The 22,549-nt window shown below is 34.1% G+C and overlaps 1 protein-coding gene across 1 annotated transcript in view; it reads left to right on the top strand.

Moving 5' to 3' along the window:
- The window catches only part of LOC126974057 (uncharacterized), a 236,362-nt gene that overhangs the window by 55,349 nt on the left and 158,464 nt on the right, over window positions 1-22,549 (top strand). Inside the window, exons 2-3 of the mRNA XM_050821441.1 lie at window positions 8,746-8,799; window positions 21,930-22,026. Coding sequence (XP_050677398.1) covers window positions 21,992-22,026 — 35 coding nt within the window. The 5' untranslated portion in view covers window positions 8,746-8,799; window positions 21,930-21,991. The remainder of the gene's footprint in view (window positions 1-8,745; window positions 8,800-21,929; window positions 22,027-22,549) is intronic.

Here is a 22,549-nt window from a genome sequence, read left to right as displayed (position 1 = left end):
TAAGTTGCTCTAATTTTAAAGTGAATTTTATTAATAAAAATACTATATAAATATTGGGGTGCCGATAAATTGTGAAAACCAATAATATTTAATAACCATTGAAATTATATTATAAAATTCAATTATAATAACAATTTCATTGTGTTAACTTACGCTGCCACTTCGTACGTTCAAATGTTAAAAATTCCAACGTTTATTTTTGTATGCAGTATGCAAGTTTGTTAAAAATCATTCTGTATAAAAACAAAGTCAAGCAAATGATTAGTCTTAAAGACGGACGTGTGATTTCATGTCCTTGTAAATGTTTGTTTCAATCGACATTTCAAATAATTTGTCGATTTACGACCGTCACGTAGGAGATTAAATCCCTCGGGAGCTACTTCAATTAGAACTTTAACTGTGTGTGGTAAGTCCACACTGCACTCTTCCCTGTAATTAAGAGGATACATTTAGCTAGAGAGTTGGAGATATTTTTATGAGAACTGTGACGAGAGAAGGAAAACAATTACGTCATGGCTATGACAATGCGGTACCTCTCAGGATTCTTGTAAAAACTTAAAAATCTGGAAACTAGAAATAGAGTGTAGGAAATAGAAATTACAGGTTAAGCAAATCACACACTACACAGATAAGGTAAAATTTGTATCTGAGCATATATCTTTCAATATCACTCTTTATACGAGTATAATTTGTATGAACATTATCTCATCTCATATCTTATTAACACATACAGCGCAGATAATAATAAATAAATAAATTCTATATTGCCATACAAAACATTACAAATATAAAATGAATAATTAGGCTCCGCGATGAAACAAAAGGTAAAAGGAAAAGGTTCAGGTTCACCTGACATAGAGTCATGGATCTATGTTTCCATGCAGCGCTGTTTTCAACCATCCCCTCCTCCCTGAGGTGTTGAGTGGGAGTGGATGTATTGTGGCTCCCCGATTACCTACTTTACTTTTTTTTTGTAAAATGTAAAAAAAAGTGTTTTATTACCCTTTCACGTGCATGTAAGTGTGTGTGTGTTTTTATGTGTGTGCGTGAGTGTGGGCGTGTGTTTATGTCCGCACACAGAAAAACTCTTTTTGAGCAAGGTATTTCCAGTTGATGTGCTTCAATTTCTCCGCCGCAAGTTTCATTTTTAATAGAGCAAAACGGTATTTTTATAGCACCGGTACTCATTTGTAATATTGCAGTTCAGTTCATAATTTATATTTTATCGTAAATTATCTGTGGGCACCGACATATATCGAAAGATGCGAGATTGCGAGATTATTTATCTGCGTATACAAATAAATCTGCAGATAATATTATCTATTGTATCGGCAGATACCTGTCGACAAATTTTACCTGCATGTAAATAGAGGATGGATGCGTAGGGGCAGGGTCTGCGGTGAGACTGCGGTAAAACGCGAACTTATTATTAATCCTTACCAAAAACAAGTCTACTGAGTCTGAAGGATTCCGAGTGAATGTATCTACTCGTATATTATCGTATCTGTTAGGTGTGTGATGCTTACAAATAATTAAATTTTTATACGCAGATAAAATATGACCCTATCTGCGTATTGTGTGATAAATTTTCTAATAAATGAAAATATAACCTTGATATTAAATTACTTATGCCAAAGTTAGTTTGCCAAAACATATTTTTCACAGAGCTGTCTAAGAATCTACGGGCACTATGTAAGCTATTTACTTCGTGTACAGATAATGGATTAGGAACACAAAATAAACACCAACCTTTAAAAGCAAGCCGGGTTTCATAAAGAAACGAAGAATAGAATACATACACCACTACTACAGATAACTAATATGCTATCCAGAGTTTTATATTCACATTTATTAATTATGCGAAATCGTTCGATTCTATTTTTGAAAAGAGCACATGGACCTTAAGCACCAAAAATCACAATCTTAGGAGCAATGCAATCAGTATAACCAATAGATTATGGGCATCAATATGGCGCCTATTTCTGCAGTGAAGCAGTAATGTATAAACATTACTGTGTTTCGGTCGGAAGGGCGCCGTAGCTAGTGAAATTACTGGGCAAATAAGACTTAACACCTTATGTCTCAAGGTGACGAGCGCAATTGTAGTGCCTCTCAGAATTTTTGAAAGAAAGATGGGGCGTAGCAATTACCATCAGCTGAGCGTTGTGCTCGTCTCGCCCCTTATTTTCATAAAAAAAAATAAGCTTTCAGCTTGACCGAATAAGATAAAGTTCAAGGTGCAAGAGCACATTAACTCATTTAGCCAAAAAGATCAACATCAAAAACATAGTAAATTAATACTAGCAGTTATAAATACGTGATATAGAGAAAATTTGGTAAAATACAAAATAAAATAACCAAGGTCAACGGGCTCGGGTTACAATAAAATTTATTGCTTTTGAAGTGTTTCGGCTTGTTTATAAAAACGAACGTCAATGCTGGGGATTATGCATGTATAGCAGTCATAATACGATAGAATCAATAAATTTAATTTCAATATTGTTATTAAAACAAATATAGACACACTGGAATCACTCAAATTAGGAGTGGTTGCGATATTGAAATATTTTGTAAATTACTCAATATAATTGTTAGAGTTGGAATGTTCATGAATCTGATATTTGATTTCGAGTATTTGTTCGTGTAAACAATATTGATGTATTAAACTTTAAGATTTGATTTATTTTTGGTATATTTTTAATTTTTTAATACTGATCTTAAACATCTGTCATTTATTTGAATTCCGATTGGATTTCTTCTTATTATTAATGCAAAACTTCGTATACATTAGTATAGACAAAATTAATGAAATGACATTTACAACTATATATACATTTGGTTGGTCTGTTTTTGTGCTTAGAGAAGGTGAAGGTGCTAAGAGTTAGAGAAGGTACCACTGTTAGAGAAACCTGATGATTTCTGTAAAAATAAAACCTTCCGGCATCCAACTCTTACGAAAATATTTTCTTTATTTATCTACACTTACAAAGTTGCGTAGGTGCCATATACCTACGCACGATATTATACAGAATGTAATCGTTTTAAAGGGTTGTTTTAGCTTAGTACTAATATTGAAGGAAACTGTTTAACTGAACAAAGTAATATTATCTAGTAATCTATCTTTTAATTGAATTATATTCATTTCTTAGTAACTGCATAATTTTGTATTCAAAGCAGATTTTCGATGTGACCTATCTACTAATCTCATACTAAATGTATCATACATAGGGAGTGTATTATATCAAAATTTTGGATAGTAGACCAAGCCTTTGAAAATAGTAAAAAAAATTTTTAACAAAAAAAAATCCGACTTCAACACTATTCCAAAACAATAGACATATTATGCCCTAAAAAGTATAAAAATAATTGCGTATTAATTAATAACGCAAATTTGAAATTTGTTCTCAGTTTTATTTGTGTAATAATAATAATGAATTATCACTTTTAAAACATTACAAAATTGTGTAATTCTGTATATATAGCTCTCTTTTAAAAAGTTATGGATGTCATTTCACTTTCGATATCAGTTTAAAGTATTTTGATATTTGTAATAGTGACGGAATAATCCCTGGTCACGCTTAACGATACACCCTGTATACGATGTAGCTATACACAAGAATGTAAACAAACTTGCGCGTTATACAGGAAGGACAAGTAAACATAATTGTGAAGTAAATAATGTGAGTTGAGTTAGAAGTCCCGTCAACTTCTATAAATGATTAAAGTTTTTATTAGATCGCATTTCCCTAGCTCTGGATGTAATTTCCGCGGGTAATGAGAAAAGACGCGCTTCCTGTAACTGCCACTGCCACTTTTCCACTAATATAAAAAATGTCATGACAAACTAAAGTTTGTTATAGTTATAATACGATACTTTTTGTATCACCGTGCACAATTTTGTGATAAAACTTTACAGTGCTTTTACTTTTTTTTTGTTGTGGCTTACGAGGACAAACGTAACCCGTAATCACCTGGTGTTAAGTGATCACCGCCGTCTACATTTTCTTGCAACACCAGAGGAATCACAAGAACGTTGCAGACTTAAATAACAATAAAACTTATAATTACTTAATGTTTAGACCTTTAAAAAGGTCTCTTTAAGGTATCCATGTCGTATCGTCCTGGAAACACCGCACAAGGAAGCATCTGTATCTGTTTAAAATCAATGTTCTAATAAGCATTAATGTATTACAAGAGTTGATCCTGCAGATAAACTGTCCAAACAGTTTTTAGGGACTATGTTAGCTTTTAAGATTCTTTCTGTAAATGATTAATAGTATAAATAAATAAAAAATAAATCTTCCATAGCTTGGTAGCACTTGGAAGAAAGTCTCTTAAATCAGCACTGAGGAGGATCGCCACACATCCAGATGGTAGAGGTGATATCTTAGCTACGTGATCTAGCCGTTGAATCAAGAATCCTAAGCGGCACTACATTGTTATAGGCAGGGCGTATTACTTACGAACGTCTTCTCGCTTGAACGCTTTTCCTCATGAAAAAATCTTTGATTGGTGGCTACTTTGAAACGTTTACCGAAATTACTGCTCACTCTTGTGTCTCCAGTAGACCTTTTTTGACGCATTTTTAGCAAAACCAGACTGTGAAATTAATTTCACGGCTTAATTCTAATTCGATACACTCATGACCAAGATCTATAGACCATAGGAAGCCGGCTAAATGATGGGTACGACAATGGCACCTATTTCTTCCGTGAAGCAGTAATGTATAAACATTACTGTGTTTCGGTCTGAAGAGCGCCGTAGCTAGTGAAATTACTGGGCAAATGAGACTTGACATCTTATTTCTCAAGGTGACGAGCATTTTTGGGTTTTTCAAGAATCTTGAGAGGCACTGCATTGTAATGGGTAGGGCGTATCAATTACCATCACCTGATCGTCCTGCTCGTGTCGTCCCTTATTTTCATAAAAAAAAGATATAACAGAATGTACTTATACATAGCTATTGTTAAAAAAACTTTGTATGGTAAAAGTTACTATAACATAAATGAAATACTTGATGATAAAACAGATTGGGGATAGAACGGCCGCCCTCAGGCTATTAAATAATAAATTTCATTGTACGATAATACATTGTTTTGATATTTTATGAAAAAAAAAACAGAAGCCCGCTGAGTTTCTAGCGGCCGTACTTCTCCGGTCTGAGGCATACTAGAACGAATCGCTCGCATGTTTATTTATTTATTTAGAAATACCAACATTTGTTTACATTGATGCGTTATATATTTATAATACAGACTAAATATAATGTGCTTAATGTAACAAACAATTACAGGTATCTACCACATGCTTTAATAATTTTCACAACGTAAATATTAGTTTAAGAGGAAAAAAAAATATACGCTAACAAGTAATAATGGTTAAATGATTTGGTTTTAAATTATTATTATTTAAGATTATTATATATATATTGTAAAACTAAGAAACATAATTATTATAACTACATTTTATTCACGAAACTTACATACAAATAATTTACGAACTGTATGGACAGAAGTCGTGAAATTAATATCGATGTAATCGCTATATATGTTTACCATCTTGCACAGCCTAGGAATAGGAGAGTTCGCTCCAAACATACATCTTCGAACCGGTGGAACTAGCGGAATAATTTGCTTCCGGGGATATCTACTAGGGACACGAAAATTAATTTTATTCAAAAGCTGAGGACAGTCAATCTTGTCATTTAAAAGTTTTAATACAAATATAAGATGTTCTACGAAAATAAAACCATCACGAAAGTAGTATAGAAGTATCAGTATTAACCTTAGAAATGTTTCTTTAGTTGAATTGTTGCTATATTTAACAACACAATCTAATACAGAACACGACATCATTATATTTTTAATTAATATAAGTTAAAACATAGAACAATAACGATAAAAATACTAAAATTAAAACGCGGTCCAATTTGGCAGGAGACTAATGGATACTAAATTGTTTCATAACGGTTTCATGGTCCTCATCTATTCCGTCTTTTCCTCACACCTAGGTTTTTACGTAAGGATAGTTATCTCAATTTCACACAGGGTTCGTTCAGGGACATTGAGTGATCCGGAAAGCAGAAGACCCCGGTTCGAATCCAGGTTTCCTATTCGTTTATTTTGTTCAAGTGTTGTAGCTTCTTAAAAATCGGAGCAAGGCTCGGTCGTCCAGGTACTGTTATGTTACAGCAGCAACAGTTACGGACCTACACAAATCTGCTAAAAATGTCAACTGTCGTACTATTGCGGCTTATGAGATACAAACAGACTAACCGATCGGTTAAGTAGTTTTTGCAGTATAACCGATAAACGAGCTCTCTATTTACTATTGGAGTTTACTCCTTAAGAATCGATTTTCATATAAGGTGCCCGGTATGAAAAAAATATGGAGAGTAAAACCTACTCATCAAATGGGATAGTAACGTTTTTGGTGTGCATCATTTCTCGTGCACCTTTCACTTTTCAATTGGCGTGACAGTCTAGACCATAGTTTCTCAACCTTGTTTTGCTCACCGCCCACTTTGAGAATATGTTTTTTTCTAGAGTATTTTCGTGTATTTTTTTGCCTTTATAGACTATATTTTTTAATCTACCCACGCCACATCTGCGCCATCTCAATGCCCCCTAATATTCTCTAGGTCTTCTACTGCTCCCCCGAAAGTCTCAAACGCCTACGGGGGGGCGTTATCGCCCATGTTGAGAACCTATGATCGAGACGCTCGGTACCTATATTAGTTGTATTGCAGTGATACGGATAGCAAAAATTATTTTTCTTTTCTTGTATTTTGAAGCTTTATTATATTATTGAAATTGATTTAGTATTATCCTTTCATAAAGTTAAGTGAAAATTTCGTTAAATTATGGAAGAAAGTGGTGTAAATAATAGTGGCGGAAAATCTGATAAGCACGTGGGTACTAAGTAAGTTACAATTCATACATTAATATGACATGTATTGTATATATAAACATGAGTGCTTTGTATTTAATAAATATTGAATTATCAATATAGTTCTTACAAATTTAATGAGCTATGCACCTAATTAAATATTTAATTTAATATGGAGCGTATTAAATAGACAATTTTTAACCTAACCTATTACTTAATCTTTTTAATATCTATATTTGTTTATTAATTCGCTTTTATAGCTTCTGCTGTATGTCTGTTTGTAACCGACTCCTTTGGACTTTATTTTGTTTAGAAGCTGTTCAAAGACAATCGTTCTTGAGGAGTAAACTCCAGTCGTGCGTCGGAGCTGACACACACACTTTTTTTTATAGATTTAAAGTAGTTAACATAAATAGTCTACAGTTGTATTCTTAAATTGTTGGTTGTAACAGTTGCAATTTACTGCGCTATTATTCTCGACCGTTAACAGCGCAACAGGCGGTCGCCCCGTTTTATGTTTGGTCTACATTATAATATAAATACCACTATAAATGTTAAAACCTACCCTTAATGGATTATTGTGAAAGATATTTCAGCAAAGAACGCTTTAATTAGCGTGCCTAACTTTAACTTTACCTACAACTTTACTTCAGTTATATTCACAGAATTATGCCGTACGGTATTTTACTGTGGGGTCATGCTACTGATATTGATATAGTGTTTGCTCTGCAAATGAGAGCTGTTCGTGTAATTTATCAGCTTGGTTATATACAGTCTCTCACAGAAAAATTTAAAGAAATAAATATTGTGACTGTTCATTGTCAGTACATTTATGAAAATTTAATGTACGTTCACAAAAATCGTCACCTTTTTGCTCTTAATAGTGATTCATGATTATAACACTAGCAATAAGGGATTGCCTGTAACTTATTCTAGTAGGCTTTATAAGATACATAATAGCTTTAAGGGTACACTTTTATAATAAAGTCCCAACCACTGTTCAGGGATTATCTATAAATAAATTTAAATGTCTTATAATCAAATGGCTCTGTCGTAAATCCTACTACAACACAGCTGAATATCTAAGTGATCCGACAGCCTGGGACTAGATTGTGATTATTTTATAGCAATAGCAATGACAGCACAATATTGTGTATTTCATTAAAAAGAGCGCAAAAAAAGAATCCTGGAGAGTTTCTTACGCCGCTTCTTCTCTCTCAGAGCGCCATTTATTTCCGAAGTGGTAGTAGTATCTAATATATTAGAAATTACATCAAAAATAATTCAAAAGGAATAAATTTTGAGAAAATAAATTCCTTTTATGCCATTTTAACTGAAATTAATATCTACCATCCCACCTAAAGCACAGGATATGCCTTGTCTTAGGCAAGTTGAATTATGTAAAAGTATGGCAATATTATGATTATTATTTTAATTATTCATTTAACAAATAACATATAAATATCAATATTCTTGTACATACATAAACTCATTCGAGTTCTACCGTGTACAAAAGATCGTCGGGATATATAATATTTTATAAATTATAAGTGGAATACTTATTATAAAAGAAAAAGGAAACAACTTAAAACTACATACAAATATTAATTTTATATATTTAAAAAGAAAACAAAACAAAAGCACGAGCATTTAGGTGATCATACATTGACATTATGAACAACATTGATATGACGCGCAGAATGTCAAACTTTCAGCCCTTGTAGTGTAATATACCTACTATTAAGTTTTATCGTATTGTTAGGGGAAAGACGCATCAACTACCATCGGTCATCGCCCCTTTTTATTATAATAAATGTAATCTAAACGCTTCTTAAAACCTTTTTTTATTTGTTTCAGATGTGTCCCTGGTCCTTCGAGCCGGAGATCTCGTTGATATCTTTTAGGCAAAATGTGAGTAAATTCTTTTATATTATGACTCGGTGTCTGCAATCTTAATTCATATACTTGATGGTTCGCTAAAGGCCGCTTTTAGACGAATATTATTTTCCTTAAATGTTGATATGGATGTATTGTTTGATTTTTGCTCAATTTTTGCCGTATTTATTTTAGGATTTTCTAAGATTAAACAGAATTTCATCTAAACTCTAAATACAGGCTGTTAAGGACAAGTAACCCCTTATGTGAATACTTAAAAATGTAAATTATCATAAAATGTTGCCTTTATAAAGAGTCATAAATTTAGTATTAGTACAAGTATACTACTTTCAAGTTATCATCGAAATGAACTGTATTTAACGAGATACCATTAAGTTTCCATTTTAGTTGGAAATTTTGGGTTTCGGCAATTTGCATGATATCGTTGTCTTTGGTGATATCAATCACCACCAAGAAGACTATCGGTCTGGAACATAGAAATGTAAATAAAAATGACATAGCCGCGTAAACATTCGAGTAGGTGTCTTATAGACCACCAGTATGTAATTGGTTACCAAAGAGCGCATAAACATTGTGTATCTCAATATGTCTAACCGAGGAAAATCTTCTACAACCTGCAACTATGCAAACTAAAATATGATATTTACTCGGTAAGTAACTAGTAAACTGCTGCTTTTTCAAATTAAATGATAAATACAGTTTCTTACTTTCTTTCTATTTTCACACCATTGCGTCTCAAGTTCCTCTATATCTGGAGCGTTAGAAGCGTACGTAGCAATGTAATGTTTATTTACACAAGCCACGGTCGTTACGCTAGAAATTAACACATTATATTTCTACGTTCTGATTTAGATTCCTATGGTCTGGAACCAGTAATACTATTGTAAGAATGTGTAGGAACCGATGATTACCATAGTCGTCCTGATACAAATATATATAACATGACAAATTCAAATTCAAATATTTTTATTCAAAATAGAATGTGACATCACTTATTGAAAGTCAAAAACTTCCACCCATTCCAAGATTAATGCCTCAGACCTGAGAAGAACGGGCGCAACAAACTCAGCGGGCTTTTTTTTTCATCGAAAAAATATGTTTACAAAGTAAAATTGTACAATTAAACTTATTATTTAGTAGACTGAGGGCGGTCACTCCATTCCCAATCTGTGGTATCATTAAGAAAGTCATTTATGTTATTTATTTATTTATTTATTTATTTATTTATTTATTTATTTATTTATTTATTTATTTATTTATTTATTTATTTATTTATTTATTTATTTATTTATTTATTTATTTATTTATTTATTTATTTATTTATTTATTTATTTATTTATTTATTTATTTATTTATTTATTTATTTATTTATTTATTTATTTATTTATTTATTTATTTATTTATTTATTTATTTATTTATTTATTTATTTATTTATTTATTTACAAGTAGGTACAATAACAGATAACAAGATAAAACTATCATCTAATAACAAGTACAGCATATTTTTATGATCCTGAGATCCAATTAAAATTGTACACATCATTCACCAAATACAGTAAAAAAAAATTAAAAATTAATAAGTGGACACAATAGTAATTACAGTATAACGAAATTTAGTTAAACATTAAATTATTTTATATAAACTAGAAAGTTTTATAAAGAGTATTTTTAAAAATGTTTACATTTGCAAAGAATATATCAAAATCAGCACACACTTCGTTAAATTCTCTACAAATTCTCATAATCGGGTTGTTATGCGATACATTATTATTTGAGGAATTGATCGAAAATAAACATGGAATACGCACAGATCGTGTTGGAACTTTAAAGTTTATCAAACTTAATAGATGACTATCCATAAAACCATTCGCAATGTTATGTAAGACGCACATATCAGATACCCATCTCCGTTTATCAAGATTATGCAAGTTAAATTTACGTAAGCGCTCAGAGTATTCGGGAATTTTACGTCTAACACCCAACCTGCTACAGAGAACTCTTACAAACCGCTGCTGAATTGACTCTATTCTATCACGGTGAACATTATAAATTGGAGACCAAATCACTGAGCAATACTCCAGGATACTTCTCACTAAACCTTTGTATAATAATATCCAGGAGTTTTCCTGTTTAAATGGTCTGGCGATTCTTATAACAAAGCTAAACATCCTATTTGCCTTTGAACAAATATCATCGTAATGGCTTTTGAAGGATAAATCCGAGTCAAAGATGACGCCCAAGTCCCTTATCACATTCACACGATCTAGAACATTACCGTCGATAACATAATCATGAACAAATGGATTTTTCTTGCGAGTAAATGTAATCAGTTGACACTTTTTTATATTCAGCATCATGCGGTTACTTTTACACCACTGCCAAATAGTCTCGATGTCCCTTTGCAGCAATGAGCAGTCTTCTGGACCGTTTATTTTACGAAATATTTTTATATCATCGGCGTACGCCAGACACTCACATCGAATATTGGATAATAAGTCATTTATAAATGCCAAAAAAAGCAAAGGACCTAGATTTGAGCCTTGAGGCACACCAGAGCTAGCAAGAAATGGAACTGACTCGAAGCCACTCAACGCAACTAGTTGCGTACGATTTGATAAATAAGATGTGAGCCATCTGTGAAGATTACCATGAATAGGTGATGTAGCTTACATAAAAGCACTGAATGGATTATAGTAGCTTTTACCACACAAACGTTTTTTTAACAATTCTTTTGAAAAACGTAATACTTTTGTTTTGAACATTTTCGGGGATCTTGTTGTAAGAGCATATACATCGCCCTACAAAAGACTGACTAACTCGACTTAGCCGAGTAGTAAGCATTATAACTTTATGTCTGTTCCTGGTATTAACATTATCAACTGCCGTGGTATAACTAAAATGCCGTTATCCCACATAAGGAAGATTTTTACTTTATGAGTCCAAACTAATGAGAGAAAAAATCTCTATCCATCTGTATTTGCGGGATTTCTATAACTTTATTAGTTTTTGAAATAGTTATGCTAAAAATGCCGTTAAATTAGACTATTTTCATAAATTTACTAAGAATGCCGTTAAGTAACTTTGTGAGTCTACACAGCCGCTAATGTTCTATATCTCATATTTTTCTTAAAAAATTTTCGTTAGGTTTTTTCTCTAGATTGCGGCTAACCATTTTTCGTACACTTTAAAGATGTAAAAGTAAAGTTATATTTTTTTTCATATAACTGTTTAACTATGTTAACTAATAATGTCGTTAACTGAAAAAGCTAGACATCAATGTCTTTAACGCCGCTTAACGGCTTTAAAGGTTAATATGTGATGATTTTATATTTGAAGTTTTCGTATTGTTACAAGCCAGTAATGGTATTCCCAAAATCAAATTAGAAATATTTGCCTGTAACAGTTACACTAAAACGCAGTTATCCTACATCAGTACACAACAATGCCGCTATCTGCTCTCGCGGGGGGAGGGCATGTAATAATAATCGCGTACGAAATGCGATGTCACAGGTCGTTCGGGGAAAATTTTGAGCCGTATAACGGCGCAAGCGCTTGTTGGAGAAGGACGCGTGATTCCATAATAATTGTTCCCGTCAATTCCGACGCGATGGTTGATCACGATATAAGGTATGCCAATTTTTATTTCTTTTTACTTAACATTATATTTTATAAGATTAATGTATGTAACAAATTTGTTGATTAAGAATATTTTTAGTTTGTTATATGCACGCACTGTCATTAAACTCATATTTACATTTTTACGTACAAATATAACTATTTGTTAGGACCTACCAATTGATATATTTTTTTAATTGTTACAGCAATTCTGCTTTTTCCCAGAGAGCGAAAAAATTTTTACATTTGGTTAAGTAATGCCTATGAGTCCTTATGAAATGCCATCAAACAATCACTTTGAGAATCAAAATTTTAATGAACCCGAGCCTGGACTTAACAATGTTGACAGTATTTATGCCAGACCATACTCAATGACCTGCAGCGTTTTTGACACTTTTTGTGAGACCGCAACGACATACAACTCCCATCATTTGTTGAGTTTAAACACAAATAGTTTAATACGAGTTTTTTGCAATGAAAATACAGTCCGCCCAACAGTTACACAACATCTCGTCAACACACCTATCGAAATTGATTTAACATGCAATGAATTAATGCCCGTGGACACATCTCCGCTTGAACATGGTATATTAAACAAGTCAATTGATTTTGATTCAGACGACTCCGTTCGTGATAAAGATTACTGTCCATCTGATTCTAGTAATGAAATACCCGATAGTCCAATGCCTTTTGTGTCTCAAAGGTTAACAAAAAAAAAATTTTTTCACAAAAAGGATACATCACATGACGCGACTATACAGAGAGTTACAGAGTGTACAGTTTGTTCGGATTGGGATAAACATCACCAAAGATACAAAAAGGCACGGGAGCTGTATAAAGCACATAAAGAGGAACCACAAAATAGTGCACAAGTGTACTATAGCGCAGATCTCGAAAAAGTTATAATGTTACCCAGGTGAGAGACGTTTAAAGCTGCAATTTTCTGTCAGCGCCTTACAGCTTACAATCAGACCTTTGCTCCACTTGGCAAGATCACCACCGAATCAAAGCCTCTCACGGTTATCTGGCATGATGGCATTGCAGGCAGAAAACAAGAAGACATTATGTCCGCATTTTATCATTTTCTTTTGAGAAATAGGGATGTTACTAAAGTACATCTCCGGCTTGATAATTGCAGGGCGCAAAACAAAAATTGGCTATTATACTCCATGTTCATACATTTGGTTAACAGGGACGCCATTTCTACGGAAAAGATTACACTATTTTATTTTGAACCAGGGTATACTTTCATGAGTAGTGATCAAGTACACCATCAGGTAAAGTTGGCGATGAAGAAAAAAGGAAATTTTACGATTTTTCTGATTTTGAAGAGTGTGTAGCTTCTATTAATAAGTCAAAAGTAATTGTAAAGTCTATGTCACCAGAAAACTTTTTGAATATTCCAAGTTATGTGTCAGACGGAAGAATCCAAACATCTAACCCGAGGGCTTATCTCATGTACAAGAATAATTTTGATGATGAATATACACCACTCCGTTTCATGAACGATAAAAATCCAAATATAATGACATTAGAATACAGGACTGAACCAAAATGTATAGAACCTAAAAGAAAAGCTGATATACTTGACAAATTATCTAACATAATACCCCCTCACAAACTGTTATTTTGGAAAAACTTACCGACAAAGGAAAATATAACTTCAAGTACAAGTTCTGACAGAATTAAAAAATAGTCGTAATGGAAGTTTATTGAGACTGATTAATTTATGTCACGTGTTTTCTTAGTTATAAGTTTTGGAATATATTTCATATGATTTACTTATTGAATTGATTTTTTAATAAAGAAACTCAAATTTATGTTATTTAGTAATTAATTTTCTCAGATCTCATTTCAATTATTGTAACATTTAAGTTTTTAGTTAGGTATTTTTTATTTAAACACGACTTTTAAATATATTTGTAAGTGATAAAATATGTTGAAATTTAAAGTACAAATAATTGATGTGATTTAAGGACATGAAGCTGTTAATCTAGTTTTAAGTGAATATCAACAAAGTTACTGAATTAATAACAAAGTGAATAACAACAAAGTTACATATACACATGCTTAAAAATATTAAATTTTTGATTTTGATACAAAAGCTGTTTTTTACTGTTACACTTCACTTAATTTTGTAAGATTTGTTGCACTATCTACTTTTATATTACTTCGCTATAATACCGTTAAGTTATAAGCTTAGGCGCATTTTAGCAAGAATTTTCTTATAAAATATATAATTGTTTTTAGTTTTCTAGACTTAACGGCCCTTAATCGTACTAAAGTGTCACATAAAGCTGTTTTGAAAAGTATCATTGATAATCTAAAACGACGTTATGTACCTTAACGACGTTTTAATTAATCGGTAAGGTGATTTATTTTAGCGTTATGATAGGCAATATTTTTTTATGTAAAAGAAACACTAAAACGCCGTTACGCTATATGCAACGGCATTTTAGTTATCGTTCTAGAAGCTTTTGATATCACGGGAGATAGACTGAAACGCAAATAACGTTTTTTTCATATAAAAAAAATAAATTTACAAAATCACAGAATCATCATTTGGAAGTACTTCATTTGATAATTTTTTGATACCTTTACGACTCAATAAGGTGTAGCCATTAATTAGTAGCAACGTTTTAGGTTTTAAACCGCGTTTTTGACTCGTTATTCGATGAATTGTTTGGATAGATAACGGCAATTTAGATATATCACGGCAATAATGGTTATGACAACTTCTAGCAAATTCACTTATGTGCCTATGAACATACATTATATTATCAAGAATATATTGAGAAGCAACAGTCAAGATGTTAATTTCTTTGAATTTTGCTCTCAATGATTCTTTAGCACAAATATTGTATTAATATCGGCAGCGTTGCCCCATAGCAATATATCATAGAACATAATACTATGGAAATAACTAAAGTATATTAGTCGCACCGTATCTATGTCAGTTAAGTGTCTAATCTTTTTAACCGCGTATGCTGCAGAATTCTGTTCGCCAATCCTTCAATATGGGGGTGCCAATGTAATTTGGAATCTAGAGTTATGCCAAGAAATAAAGCAGATTCCACCGGTTCTATCACCTCTTCGTTTAACAAAACACTAAATTCAAAAAGCATTTTAAATTTTAATTCAATTTATATTAGATCATCTTATATACACACACTTGTATAAACAATGCTATAAATATATGGCTCAAATAAGCAAATCTCGTTTCAATTATTGTTTGCTTGTGGCCTAAGCAAACACAAAACAAGCTGCAATTTCCTGATAGGGACCATTATAACAATAATAATATCTTAAATTCTGGCTTTGAAATATACATTAAAATCCTCTCAAAGTTTTTGTGGCCAATAATAATTTTAAGTGTTTCTAGAAAAAGATGGGCTGTTTATGAGACTATTTATAATAAGCAATTAATTATTTAATAGACTGATGCTCCTTTGCACAGGAAGCCGGCTAGATTATAGGTACTACAACGGCGCCTATTTCTGCCGTGAAGCAGTAATGTGTAAACATTGACAAATGAGACTTAACATCTTATGTCTCAAGGTGACCAGCGCAATTGTAATGCAGCTCAGAATTTTTGTGTTTTTCAAGAATCCAGAACGGCACTGCATTGTAATGGGCAGGGTGTGTCAATTGCCATCAGCTGAACTTCTTGCTCGTCTCGTCCCTTATTTTCATAAAAAAAAGGTATGAATCGTAAATCATTTGCAAAGCTTTCAACGCAGCTCATTAATATCTAACTTATAAATCCTTGTAGTTGAAACGAATAGATCGCTCTAGTACCTTGTACAGAATTAAAATTGCTATAATATTCAAGAGAGTTTTGAAAAGTGCAACTGGCAACTATGATGTTTGCAAAATCTCTCTCAAAGGCGTGCACTTGTGGCAACTTCGTTGCTTAAAGTGGCTCCGGGCATAAAGCAGTTGAAGAGTTGAGTAACAAGCTCACTGGAATATTATTAGGAATTATATGAAACGTCTATATTTTGCGGAAACGATTTGAGTCCCAACTCTTGTAACTATGAAGTTTCTTCAGCTCAAACTTCACAGATCTAGCTTGTATATTCTAACATTAATAATAATAATATAGCCTTTTATTCAGATCTCTTAGTACAAGGAATTTTTAAAGTTATGTAAAGGACTAGCATTAAAATCTTAAACTTAATAGATATGTATAAATTTAAACTAATATTTGTTGCTTGGTTATCTTTCCTAGATCTGTTTGCCAGTCGGCAAAGGCCTCCTCCAACCTTTTTCGTTCTTTTCTTTCTTGAGCCACTCTGTTCCATGTGATTTCTGCCACTTGTCTAACATCATCGTCTTTTTTTTTATGGAATAGGAGGACAAATGAGCGTACGGGTCACCTGGTGTTAAGTGATCACCGCCGCCCACATTCTCTTGCAACACCAGAGGAATCACAAGAGCGTTGCCGGCCTTTAAGGAATGTAAGGTTGTATCGTCCCGGAAACACCGCACAAGGAAGCTCATTCCACAGCTTAGTAGTACGAGGAAGAAAGCTCCTTGAAAACCGCACTGTGGAGGACCGCCACACATCCAGATGGTGGGAATAATTTGTGGCGTGTCGTGCGAAGATTTCGGCGGCAGGAATCAGGTTAAACAACTCTTCGGAACACTCCCCGTGATAAATGCGGTAGAAGACACACAATGAAGCAACGTCTCTACGCAACGCCAAGTGATCCAGCTGTTCACAGAGCACTGGGTCCCCAACAATTCGAGCTGCTCTGCGTTGCACGCGGTCACATGCATCGAGCCCCAGTATCTACTGGGGTGCGCCAGACCAGAGATGACAGCAATACTCCATGTGTGGCCGGAACTGCGCTTTGTAGAGTGCTAGAATGTAGTAGGGCCGGCTTGAAGTATTGCCGTGCTCTATTAATGACCGCCAGCTTCTTCGAAGCCAATTTGGCTTTGCCCTCCAGATGGCCACGGAATTGGCAATTGCTCGAGATTTCGAGACCCAGTATTCCGATACTAGGCGAGGCTGTAAGGGAAGTGTGCTTGAAGAGCGGTGATACGGCAAATGGGGTTTTTTGAGTGGTAAACGTGCAAACTTGAGTCTTCTGGGGATTAAATTGGACAAGGTTCAATTTACCCCATTCCGCGACCTTCTCGAGAGAGGACTCGTTAGAAGACACAAGTTTCTCCCGCCACTGGTCAACGATTTCCCGAGAGAGACCTGCATGGCCTGTGTATACGACATCACCAGTGCTGTCGTCTGCATAGCAATGTATGTTGGAGGTGTCAAACATATCATTGATATGTTTGACACTATTATCATACTCTATTTTCAGCAACGCATGAACGCTAGCACAAAGTGACATACATATCGCGAGTGTTCTTTGTAGCTTGTCATGTAGACTAAAGTAATAAACCTGGCCTGTTATCATGCGTTGTTAAAACAGCAAGAGGCTGTCTAGACGTATAAAGGACTGTTAATGTTATTATGTTGTTATACTACGTTGAAGGAAACGTGTTTAAGTTTACTAAGTTTTAGTCGCTGGAAGACTATACCCTATAAGCGCTTTCCAGCGCTGCAGCAAACTTTACTTCTAATTTTGTAGTACGTAGTACTTACTTAATCTATCTAATCTGTGCTAGTACATATTACCACATTGTTTAGTCTCCTTGAGATATAAGATCTTAAGTCTCATTTGAACAGTAATTTACAGAACTAGCTATGGCGTCCTTCAGACCAAAACACATTAATGTTTACACATTACTGCTGCGCGGCAGAAATAGGCACCGTTGTGGTTGAAAAGACCGCAAAAAAAGAATTCTGGGAGAGTTTCTTGCGCCGCTTCTTCTCTCTCAGAGTGCCATTTGTTTCCGAAGCGGTAGTAGTATCTAGTTTATTAGAAATGACATCAAAAACAATTCTAAAGGAATCAATTTTGAGAAAAATAAATACCTAATGCCTACCCATAATCTAGCCGGCTTCCTGTGCAATGGAACATCCCACTGGTAATTTAGCGTAGAGTTACAATGGCGAAATTAATTAGTCATCGGATGGGTACAACAATTACTTTACCGTAATCATAAAAAAATTACAAAAATACATTTTTCACCTAGATAAATCAATTTTCCTTAACATTATCTTAAAAATATCATAGGATAACTGTTAGTAATCTCGTAGCCGCGCGCCAGCGTAGGCACTGATACGACGCGTAGCCAATCGGAACTCGTAGGCGAGTTACGCACACGTTAGATTGATTAAATTTAAGTTTTTTAAATATCGAAGTCGTTTGTTAAGAATTTAAAAATTTCAGTTATTTACTTTATAGTTTTGTTTTTTTTATGATTACGGTTAAGTAGTTCTTCTATTCGTATGCCATGCTCTATAGAAACTGTATGATCGCCGCACGCTTTTGCAAATAAAAATCTGAGTGAATTAAAACCCACAACCAATTTCCTTAATTTTAATTTTTTTTTGTTGTTGTCTACTTATTTCTTGGATAGATACTGTCATAAATCACGAAGAATTCTATTCGTCCTGCCTGTATTTTAGCTTCAGTTTTCGGATTTTAAGCCGCGCGATTTCACAGTGCGCGTTAGTTAAAGAGATACTAATATAGGTATAACAAAGAGGCGGCAACAGGAACGAAATCGGATAAAATAGAATCTTCTTAAATGTTTTATTATATTAATGACATTTTAATTAGATGACAGCTGTTTCATTAATTTATAATTCACTAGCTGCCCCGGCGAACATTTTTCCCCCTTAGACGCAATAAATTAGCAGATTTTGGATTTAATTAATTTCAATATTTTAATAGGATAATAAACATAAAGTAATAAAAAAAATCAAGTTCGTTAATGATTCTTTATTGGCTGTGTATTTTGGTGCTTGGGTTGCACTTTTCAGTGAAGCACCTTCTGATAGACGACATATACCGTTTTATTATCATGCGCAAAAGCAAATAACGCAGATGGTCTACCATCCCGTGAACATGCCACTTATAATTAATTGAACATGGGAAATGGATTCTTGATTCAGACCACAAACTTTCAAGGATTGGGCTTAAGATTTGAATGGTCAGGGCGAATGCGAGACGGATCGGAAAGGAAAGATTTGCGGGCTAACTCGACATGCAAAATGTTCATGGTAAGGGTCTATATTACAACTACTTTTGTCTTTTTAAAGCGGAAACTGTGTCAAGACTATAAAGCGTAATTTCCTTCCGAAAAATAATCGCAAATGAGTTGCGCTTAGAATGTCCAACATGAAATGTTTTTAAGTTTCTCTATTTCTATTATTGCCTATTTTTGCCGTGAAGCAGTAATGTGTAAGCGTTATTGTCTTTCAGTCTGAAAGGCGCCGTATCTAGTGCAACTGGGCAAATGAGACTTAATCTCAAGGTAACGAGCGAAATTATTATAATGCCGCTCAGAAATTATGCGTTTTTCAATCATCCTGAGCGGCACTGCATTGAAATGGTCAGGGCGTATCAATTATCACCAGTTGAACGTCCTGCTCGTCTCGTACCTTATTATCTTAAAAAATGACCGCTCTATATTAACTTCGGCTATCGCACTAGAAGATATCAGATTTGCAATTACATAAAAGAGCCATCTACTGTAATTAATGTAAATCTCTTACGCCGAACAGCGCCAGCTAGTCAGTCCTGTTTCGAAGCTTAAGCAATTAGAACGCTGTAGTGACATCTAGCGGGTATTTTATGCATCAGTAACATTCATGTTTAGTCATGGGTAAGCCTTGGTTGTGAAATATACGTTACGCGTTTACGCTTGATGTCGCTGCTTTCTATAAATCTTTTTAAATTTTCTAAAACAGGAGCGTAGTATTTAAATAAACTTATTTTTTTCTGAACCATTGGAATGCAAAAACACACAATATTTCCACAAGCGTGCACTAAGCAATAAAAATATAGACAAAATTATATTTTGGCCTCGCTTACACTACTAGAATTTGTATAAATTATTTTATTGAAAAATGTTTAAATTTACATTTCACTATTGTTTAATGAAGACGTGCTTATTATTTGCCATAAAAATAAATTTAAACCTACTAGGACTATACTTCTATTGTTAATTAAAACATTACAACCTTAGATTAAGGATTGGTCTCCGCTGCGCTCCAACTAGATAACGTACTAACTAAGAGCAATAGATTTTTTACGGGTACTATTAGATGCTTCTGTGCGTGGCATCTTGACAGTCAATAGCATCTTTTAAATTTTGTAACATACGCTTCGTGTTATTTTACATTGAAATTAATAATATACAAAATACTTACTGATGATATGTGATCCCAGTGTCTTACTTATTTCTTGTAGTATTATTACGCAGCGCAGCATTTTAGATTCCGTTGTTAGCAAAGTTTAACAGAACATGTGGCACGTCAACGTCACACATTGTTCGAGACTGGCTCGAGTAAGCCCACTTGGGCGAAGTATAGTTGCCGCATTTTGCGATTTCACCTGAATACCCAGATTTCTGAGCGGCACTACAACTGCGCTTGTCACCTTGAAATATATATTGTCAAGTCTCATTTGCCCAGTAATTTCACTAGTTACGGCGCCCTTCAGACCGAAACACAGTAATGCTTACATAATTACTGCTTCACGGCAGAAATAGGCGCCGTTTTGGTACCCATAATCAAGCCGGAAACCGGTGCAAAGGAGCCTAAGAAAAGAAAACGAACGTTAAAGGAACGTAAGAAAAGTCTGAGAAAAATCTAACTACGCTCTATAGACCCCATTTTTATCCTATTTTTATTTTATTTTATTCTTTTCGGCCAACTCCTACTAATACCTTAAAGGCCGGCAACGCTCCTGTGATTCTTCTGGTGTTGCTAGAGATTGTGGGCGGCGGTGGTCACTTAACACCAGGTGACCCGTACGCTCGTTTGTCCCCCTTTTCCATAAAAAAAATACTTACAGCTAGGTTATTAACAAGTAGCTAAGTATATAATTAAGTACTGAAGGCTAATTACAAATTTTCACTTATAGTTATATTAATAAGATTAAAAATTAAAATAAAGGAATTAAGTTAAAGTCGTCAGGAAAGTAACACTTAAAATAAATAAAGTTAATCACACGTATGTTATTTAATAATTTATTATAATGTAAGAAAGGTATTACTTAGCTTGGTTATTTACGCACGTTTAAAAAATGTATAATTTAAAAGTTTCTTAAGGCCATGTACTTGGCGTATTAAAAATGTCTTAGATTGGGTATTATAATAATTAGTAAATTGCTTTCATGATGAAGCCACAACCTGAGAGTTGAACAAAGCATACAAGATTTTATAGCGATACGACACTCGAACGGTTAGCTCAGTTGGTTAGAGCACCGGCACGGAACGCCGGAGGTCGTGGGTTCGAGTCCCGCATCGTTCATAAAGTTTTGTTGTTTTTCAAATTTTATTTGTGTATTAATCCTAGAATAAGAGGGTTATCACTTGTTTAAATTGCTTTGCTTTAAGTGTACATAGCCTTAGCAGATAATTGTTAACAAGACTCCTATTGTTTCAGATATTATTGATGTGATATTGTGTGTCGGTACCTGAGCTAGTCCCCATGACCCGGCTTTCGACATGCAATCCCCTTCGCCTCGTCTACGTCACTACAGGTCCCCCATGTTAGCTCCTAGCATGCTAGTTCTACAGCTGTTATGTAACTTTGTTGCGGATCTTTGGCATGTAAGCTCCGTTTAGGGTCAATTCTTTTAGAGAATGAAATCATTACTATTTCATATCATTATTAATTATTTTCCTCTTATTCATTTTACGTTAAAATACAAGCCCGGATAAGTTTAATGCTACTGATAATTGAAATAAGGATGATAATAAATAGGAGTGGTAGTGCCATGTTCGGTCCTCACGGACACAACAGAATCGAGCCGGCACGCCCGGAGACATACCACTCACCTCACTTGAAACCAGCGTGAAATAGCGGCTATGCCGCTGTGTTTCGTCCGGTGAGTGGGGTATCCGGAGGCCTACACCCCCCCTCCCAAATACAAATGACAGCACGGACTAAAAATAGACTACTCCAGGACGGTACCAGGCTATGCAGCCCTGGAGAATCCGTCCTCGGGCGTCCACAATTAGGGCCTTTACCTAATAGTGGTTGCTCAGGCTGCCCCTTATATT

This window comes from Leptidea sinapis, chromosome 31 (genome assembly GCF_905404315.1).
Source record: "Leptidea sinapis chromosome 31, ilLepSina1.1, whole genome shotgun sequence".
Classification (NCBI taxonomy): domain Eukaryota; kingdom Metazoa; phylum Arthropoda; class Insecta; order Lepidoptera; family Pieridae; genus Leptidea; species Leptidea sinapis.
This window is presented reverse-complemented; position numbering and strand designations above follow the sequence as displayed.